Source organism: Lupinus angustifolius, unplaced genomic scaffold, assembly GCF_001865875.1.
Source record: "Lupinus angustifolius cultivar Tanjil unplaced genomic scaffold, LupAngTanjil_v1.0 Scaffold_243_14, whole genome shotgun sequence".
Lineage (NCBI taxonomy): Eukaryota > Viridiplantae > Streptophyta > Magnoliopsida > Fabales > Fabaceae > Lupinus > Lupinus angustifolius.
The window spans coordinates 28,863-37,882 of NW_017727213.1; the positions used below are offsets into that span (position 1 = coordinate 28,863).

At 32.8% G+C, this 9,020-nt stretch overlaps 1 protein-coding gene across 1 annotated transcript; it reads left to right on the forward strand.

Annotated features, from left to right (window-relative positions):
- Positions 1-1,312: 1,312 nt before the first annotated feature.
- Positions 1,313-5,016, forward strand: LOC109340749 (26S proteasome non-ATPase regulatory subunit 6 homolog). Its single transcript, XM_019578480.1, has 8 exons — positions 1,313-1,448; positions 1,530-1,644; positions 3,233-3,323; positions 3,407-3,552; positions 3,663-3,882; positions 3,993-4,101; positions 4,301-4,469; positions 4,550-5,016. Exons 1-8 carry the CDS (start codon positions 1,313-1,315, stop codon positions 4,722-4,724), a joined length of 1,161 nt encoding a protein of 386 aa, XP_019434025.1. The 3' UTR covers positions 4,725-5,016.
- Positions 5,017-9,020: the final 4,004 nt, after the last annotated feature.

Here is a 9,020-nt window from a genome sequence, read left to right on the forward strand (position 1 = left end):
AATCGAATGGCCATTTGAATCTGATTGTGTAAAACAGTAGTGAAGTTGACAAATGCATAAAAAGGGAATTGAATTATGTTTATTAAATTATTTGAAAATATCATTTTATTAAAAAATCACAAGCAATTATATATTAAGCATAATATTAAAATGATTTAAATAGATACCACATAGATTACAAAAAAAAAAGATCTTGATAGCAATGGTTAAAAATGTGGCTAAGGCACTGAAAAAACCGGAGAGTAGCTATTAATGACGGTGCAAAATATTAGCCACAATTAATTTGCATTATTGCTACGTAGTTCTAAAGTGTGGTAACATTTGTGTAACTATGGTTCATTTTATTCTATCACACTTGCAACCGTGACAATTTTAGTGGCAAAAATGTAATAGTTAAGGTAGTAGTGGTAAATGTTAGGATTGAGAAGATTTTCATTAAGCATTGATGATAATGAAATGTGTATGGTAGAGATAATGACACCTTCAAATTATAAGTTTTTTTTTTTGTTTTCCACATGTATCCTCGCACTGGAGGCAATCCTGTCCGAGCTGGACACATCCACAGGTAAGTGGGGCTAACTCTCCCAACGGACATTTTTTCCATCCACAAGACTCGAACCCAGGTTCTTGCTTAAGGGGAATCAAACATGTACTACTTGAACCAACGCCCGTTGGTCTTCAAATTATAAGTTTGACAATAAACATTGAAAACTCCTAACAATAAAAGTTTAAAACAAGGCTATAAACTTAAAAATTAATTTTGATTTCTCAAAAATATCAAAAATTAAAAATGGAAGATTAAAACAAAGATAAGAAAATAGAGAAATGTAATCTAATTTATTTAGATAATGATAAAATATTGAAGATAGAAAACAAACATTTAAAAAATGGTGAAGATCTATACATCCATATCCAAAGATAAAGAAATAAACTAAAATTCAATAACAATGACCTATTTTATCATAATTTTAATATAATTTTTTTATAAGAGTTAATACCTACTTTAATCGATATTTTTTGCTATAATAATTTGATTAATGAAGAAAAAATCTAAATTAGTATTCAATTATTACAAATGTAAATTAAAATAATGATTCATATTTACTAATTTTAGAATGAATTCTGTTTTTTAAATTTTGAGTGAGCAAACCCATAAATTTAAATTTTTTGAGTAACTTTTTATTAAAGAAAAGACAAATACACAATAAAGTTAAGAACCAAATTAAGGAGAAACCGAGAAACTCATCAAAGTCGTGCTGAACAATTGTTTGTCCATCCAGTTGTTATTATTTGTTCTGAAGTTTGATAAGCGATGGAAGGAGAAGAAGGATCTCAGCATCCACATCTAATTCTCGCTAGCAAGCTATTCCTTCTCACCCTCTCCGATGTTCCTGACATTGAAAAGCTTCGATTCAAAGACGAGGTTTTCACCTTTGTCAAACAAGACGGTAATAACTAATAACTAACTAACTCTTTCTCTTTCTCTTCATTACTCAAATCTCATTCTTTTATTGTTCTTCTTTTTTTAGATATGCTTCCTTTGTATGAAACCCTAATTGCTAGTTCCGTGTTGGATGCGGATCCTGCACTTGTGGAATCGATGCGCGCTAAATTGGATGATCAACTCAAGAAGCTGGATGAAAAGTTAGTTTTATTTATTTATTTATTTCTTACTTGTTTGTGATGTGATTGGAGTTGATTTAAATGGTTTGTGGAAGCAGTAGTTGCTCATATTATTTGCTTGAATCAGTTGAATGTGTTGTGTTTAATAGGAGCAAAGTCGAGAGGGAAATAAATGCATGATATGAACTGCTGAATTAAGAATTGAATAATTGAGTGCAAGCTTAGAATTAGAATTACTTATTAGATATATATCAGATTGTGAGAACTTTTTTGTCTGTGTTGTGGTTTTTCGGATTGCTTATTCTTTTGCTGGTCAATCTTTCATAGATATCAGAGAAATCGTGTCTTCGGATTAAAGGACGGATCCAAGGGGAGAAACCATGGGCATTAGCTCCCCTCCCCAAAGTATTTTTGTGTGGAAATAGTTATGTATGTGTAGAGGGTGAGCTTGGCGCAATGGTAAGGTTGTTGCTTAATGACCACGAGGTTTTCAAATCCTGAAAACAACCTATCTGTTTGTGGAGGTAAGACTGCGTACATCTAGACTCCCCAGATCCTATTAAGTGGGAACCTCGTGCATTGGGTTGCCTTTTTAAAGTTATTTATGTCACATTTTTTATGAAAAGTACCTTGTCACCGTTTCTACTACACGAATATTTTATGTACACATCCTTTGACATGTTCTGCATCTGTCCTTGATTCTAATGTAGTACTGGCATATTCATCTTTTATCACTTCTTAACATGTGCCCATGTCCTATTCTTTCCAACCAATTTTAACCTTACACGTTACACCCATCCTTTTATGTTTGAGAATTGGTGTTTAGTAACTCTTGACCCAATAAACTTGTTTATGGCTTTATGCATTTGATCATTCAAAAACCTTTCAAACATATAGTTTATATATAGTTTCCAACTGAAAATATTCCTCCTACTGGCAATAATGGTATATATACTGTGACTTGGCCTTACCCAGTTTATTCTGGGCATTTTGCTTTTTAGTTTGTGTTATGTACTGATGGCGTATGGCTACATTAATGAAGCAAGGCAGCAATTTGTAAAATAATGAAAAACTTATATTGGACTCGTGTGAGGCTAATGAGGAGTATTAAAATGACCCTTAGGCACCATACAATGGAAGGTTTAAGGCAGAACCCTCTTTGCTGCTACGCCATTTGGCAATGGGGTCCACCTTCAACTATATTGGTTGTACCTCCTATAAGTTTCAATACATGAAGTAGGGCCCATTTATGGGTTTATGTGAATAAACAAATATTTTGCTCAGCTGTTTAGATACCCATGTTACTCTTCGAGATGGTATCATTGAGTAGTCACTGGATCAGATTGACCCTTTGTTTTGGATATAAAAATGAAATATTATTTGAGAGACCATAAAGGGAAAATACAACTTGGGGAGGATAATAGGTATCCTGCAAAATGTAAAACTCCAGATAAACATATGAAAAATGAAGAGAGACAAGGCCAGATTGGTTCATAATGAAGGCAGTTTCCATTTTGTGATTTCTGGAGTTCCAAACTTTTTTTTCAAAACTGGTTACTTTTGTGATATCCCTGTTCTCATAATATTCCATGTGGTTACTTTATTTCAGGATTGCTGATGCTGAGGAAAATTTAGGGGAGAGTGAAGTTCGAGAGGCTCACTTGGCAAAATCCTTGTTTTTTATCCGGATCGGTGACAAGGTACATTCCTGTTATAACTTATGGCCCTCTTCCTGTCAGCTGCAATCTTATTTGGTGTTACAAAATTGTCCCTTATGAACCAGGAGAAAGCCTTGGAACATATCAAGGTGACAGAAAGCAAGACAGTTGCAGTTGGCCAGAAGATGGACCTAGTGTTTTATACATTACTCCTTGGTTTCTTCGACATGGATTTTGATCTCATTGCCAAAAGCATTGAGAAAGCTAAAAGGTAATTACTTTAATTATAAATATTAAACAACTCTGTGATCTGTATATCTGCTCTCTGCTGTATTTTTCAGTTCAGTCTTGCTTTTCTAACTGCTTACACTGTGGTGACAGCTTGTTTGAAGAAGGTGGTGATTGGGAGAGGAAGAATCGGCTGAAAGTGTATGAGGGGTTGTACTGCATGTCAACTCGAAATTTCAAGAAGGCTGCTGATCTGTTCTTGGATTCTATTTCTACCTTTACAACCTATGAGCTTTTCCCCTATGACACCTTTATATTTTACACGGTTTTGACAAGCATTATATCTTTGGATAGAGTTTCTTTGAAGCAAAAGGTATTTTATTTCTTTCAAGCAGTCATTTCTCTATTTTGTCATTTTCCTTTCTGTTTCTTTCAAAGTGATCTGCTTATTTTATGGTATTAATTTTAGTTTATCTGCATCAGGTTGTGGATGCTCCAGAGATCTTGACAGTGATTGGCAAAATCCCACACCTTTCTGAGTTTTTAAACTCTTTATATGATTGTCAATACAAGTCTTTCTTCACAGCATTTGGTGAGCAGAGATATTCCATATTTTGCCACTGTTATAGTTATTTCTTGAAGTTGTTTGATTCTTCAATAGAGACACTTCACAATAGAGTAATATTTTTATGTTACAATTCATGTTCTGTTTAACTCATCTGATGTACAGATTGCTCATTTCTATGTATTCGAATCTACAATAATAGTTTTGTTCATTAACATTATTTCAGCTGGCTTGACGGAACAAATTAAGTTGGATCGCTATTTACATCCACATTTCCGGTATTACATGAGGGAAATCCGAACTGTTGTTTATTCTCAGTTTTTGGAATCATACAAGAGTGTTACAATTGAGGCTATGGCAAAAGCCTTTGGAGTAACAGTGGATTTCATTGATGTGTAAGTAAATACATTCCACTCTCAATTCTGTTTAATATTAATCAATGCAGGGTTTCATCAGTTCATTTATTTTCTTTCAGGGAGCTATCACGTTTTATTGCAGCTGGAAAACTTCATTGCAAAATCGACAAAGTTGCCGGTGTTCTGGAAACTAACCGCCCTGATGCTAAGAATGCTCTTTACCAAGCAACTATTAAGCAAGGGGACTTCCTTTTGAACCGGATCCAGAAATTATCACGCGTTATTGACCTTTGAAGTCATCTATTATGATTCTAAATGTTACCTTTTCTTCCCTCGGGAAGACACAAGGGATAAGGAGAATTTGAAGGGTTTCATGTTGAATGCACTGTATTTTGTGGATATGGCATTTCTGTAGTTTATTTGATTTCCAAATTAAGGAACTCTCAAGCTTGGTGAATCCAAGATGTCTCAATTCAGTTTCTAATTATTTTTAAACAGATAGATAATTAGTATTTTTTTGTTTGACAATATACTTGTGTTTAAATGCTAGCTTCTAGGATATTTTGTGAGTACCCTCTGTGTGTTTTCTCCCTTCTAATATTTAATCTTTAGGATTGTTTCATTGCTCACTATATCTAAGGATGATAAAGATATTCCACCAGTGGGTATGTGTAAAATTATCCATAATAATAGTTGAAAATTTGTTAGGTACCACAATGGTGTAAAAGGTAATTAATACCAATTGATGAGAGATATAAGGAGAGGAGGGAGAAACAGATAAGAGAAAAGAGGGGTGGACCTTAAATTGATATGAAATCCTGATTGAATCGAATTGCAGTATGATAAAATCCAATTTGTAATTTCCATGGTATATGTCCTGATATGATACCCAAGCTTCCTTTCTCATAGGTTACATTTTTCTGATTTTAGTGCTATCATTTTAATATTATAATATTTGGATGGTTCACTGAATGTTTAACCGCTAAAATCAATTGAGATTATGTAAAATATGGCCTTCATTGAAGTGCACTTGATATTCTCCATTTCTTCATAATTTTTTAATTGACATCAATGATCTTTGGTGGGTATCATAAAATCTGAATCTTATTGCGTTACTCGCATTTTATAGGCAACTAGGTAAAAATACCTTAGGCAAATGGGAATTTCGTACACAAGAAATGCTACAACTGGCACATACATTGTTTGACGCAAAATTGTTTCAGAGGAAACGTTAATTAACTTTTTTCTGTTCAGTTATATTTTTAGAGTTCAATCTTCCATTCGCTGCTTTTTTCCTATGGATCACTCGTTCTTGACATGACATGGCTATCTACCAGTAAAATTGATATTTATTTACTTTTGGTTTTCTATTGTGGTACTGTTTGTTTTTATTAATAAGGGAAAAAGATCAGTGTAAAAACATCTGTCATGGTAATCTGTTGCACAACGTTAAGGAAACCTTAATGAATTTAGATGTTGGAGTTTCAAGTTACAAACGAGATTGAGAAGGTGTAGTTGTTTTTATGTGAATCTCTCGTTCCTTTGTATTCATTAGTTACATCGTATTCGGTTTGGGTTAAATGGTTCGTCATATCTCAATTAATTTGGAGTCGACTACGTTTTTTGTGGTTAAAACATTAAAAATTCTTTTTTAAGCTCAATTAGGGTAATATGGTCTTTAAGCAAAAAATCTGAGTTCAAGAGTCGATTACGAATCGGGGAAGATATTAGCACCCCGTCCGTATTAAAACGGTACCTTCGCTAATAACATGGACATTTTATAGCCTTAAAAGTAATTTAAAATTTAACTCTCAAAACAAAATATTTTATTTTTTATTTTTGTGTCTCACAAACTTGCTACTATGTATCCCTATGCGCAATAGGGAAATCAAGACTATGTAGTTCTGATTCAAAAATTGATTGATTAGTTTGGTTGATTTGGAAAATATCGATAAGTTGATGGAGTTGATTTTTAAATATTTATAATATATTTATTTGACTTGTTTAAGATTTTTAATCCTCGGGTTACATTGGAAAATGGTATAGGTAGAATATATTTATCTCTTAATAATTGATTGTCAAGGAAAACAGTTGACAAATTATTATGCCCGAGGTTATTGATATTTTAGGGGTAGTTTAGAAAAAATTTCCTTTGCCTATGACTCAAATGGAGTGACTAAGAATATCTCCATAGTTTTTGAGATTTTCAAAGATGCCTTATCTATCTATTACCTATATAATAAAAAAAACTCCCTCATGACATGTGTCAATCTCTCAAGCCCTCATGACATGTGTCAACCTCTCATCAAAACTAAAGGTCCCTCATGACATGTGTCAATCTCTCAATGACATGTGTCAATCTCTCAAGAACTCCCTCATGACATGTGTCAATCTCTCAAGCCCTCATGACATGTGATTTATTTAAAAATAAAAGGAATATGATTACCTATACAATATTAAAATATAATGTTACTATAACAATATTAAAATAATAATAATAATATGAATCATAACATATTGTTTGTAGCTATTTTAGAGTTAAATAATATTTATTTTTATACTAATCTTATCCGATTTAAACAGTTAAACCGTATGATTTTATATATAATTAATAATTTTTAACAATATGAATGCACTGAGAACATATATGGTTTTAACCATGCGAATGCACGAGCAACATACATATTCTTAATCATAAATGCACATATAATATGTGTTGTTAATCATACGGCAAAAAATATCGTCCCGTGCAAATGCACGGGTAACTTGCTAGTGTCATTAGAAAGATTTGTCTTAGGATTCACACCATTTTGGGTCTTACATTTGCATCATCCTTCTTTTTATTTAAACTATTGAATCAAATATCTAACATTAATACATGAATTAATTTGGTTTTTTATGAGTTTTTTTTTGGTGAATGAGTTTTTTGGAGTGAAGCATGAAATGCAATTTTTTATGATCAATATTAGTATGTAATCATTAAAATGATGTGCATCAGAGAATGAATCTTATTCATGGAAAGAGACTCGAATGCCCCATTATTTATGACTCTAAAGCCTTGTGGAGAACAATAGAGTTGCATTACATCCCTTTGATAGTACCAAGACGTCAACCTGGGGTGATTTATGCATTTCCCAAACCAATACATTTCCTTGAAAGCGGATCAATTTTGCATTAATCAGATATTGCACTTTGCTTTTTAACTGATCACAATCCTTTGTGAAATGACCCACCGCCCCAATATGATATTCACAATTTAGCATATAGGTTTAATCATATAAACTCTTCATATTTCGCTTCTAGGACCACCATTCTCTACCATTTTCAAGGGTATAACAAGATGCTTGTGGAAAATAAGGCTTTTGAGGTTGGTTGAGGGTCTCTTTGAATGTGGTTTTCTCTTCTATATCTTCACTTGCAAGATAACTTTGGATTATCGTGTTGGCTATGATTTTATCCATCTTGTCGCTCCTGAAGTGATTCTCAATTCTCTCCCATATGATTATCAAATGACGGAAATCTGAATGGACATTTTCAACCATCAAATTGAAGATGAGAGGTTGTAGAGTATTGATAAACATTGAAACACTCTCTTAATCAAAAAACTTGGGCTTCACTCGAACGTCCAATCATGTCCATCTTTGGACATACTCCTTGAAGGTCTCATTATTTTTCTTGAGAATCTTCTTCAGTAGCATCCTATTAGGATTCTGATCAATATTGTAGTTGTATTTTTTTTTAAGGAAAGTGTTACAAAAATCCTTGAAACATTTGATATGAGAACGTTCGAGACACATGTACCAATTGATAGCAGCTCCACCAAGGTTCTCCTGAAAGACATGGATTAACAAGTTGTCATCCTCGATATAAGGAATCATTTTCCCCGCATACATGGTAAGGTGATCCTTCGGACAAGAAGTTCCTTTATCTTGAACTTTGGTGGCAATATCACATTCGAGACCAAACACATGCTTGTAACATCCTTTAAACTGTGAGAACTTGCTTCCTCAATGACTTTAATTCTTTCTTCAACTGCCTTAATCTTTTCCCAATCTTGAGGATTTATAACATTGTAGGTTGTAGATGAATGATTGAGATTATGATGGACAATTGAGGTTTCCATATGAAATTTGCAAATATGTCCTTGAGGATGGTGTACGAGTACGAGTAGTTGGTTTATCTTGTGCAGTATAGGGAGCAAAACCTTTCTTTCTTTCTTAGATTATTTCAGCAGAGTCCAATAATATCACCTTAAAAATCAAATTTCAACTCATGAGTGTCATCAATAATGATTTATATCTGAGACACCTGAATGATTGAGATATATGAATGACAGAATGATGTAATTTTTTTATTCATGCAATATGCATGCATGTTATTATTTTCCTTCTTTTTGCATCCATGTGAAGATGCATGAACTGACTTATTTTTTCTTTTTTAGATAATGAGTTATGCATGTAATGCAATGTTTGAGCAATTTTTATTTTATTTTATGATGAATTCATGCATAAGTAGATGATATATTTCTTGTATGTTAGATGAATGAATATTTGTTTTTTGTTTTTTTATGGATATTTGAATGATGAATAT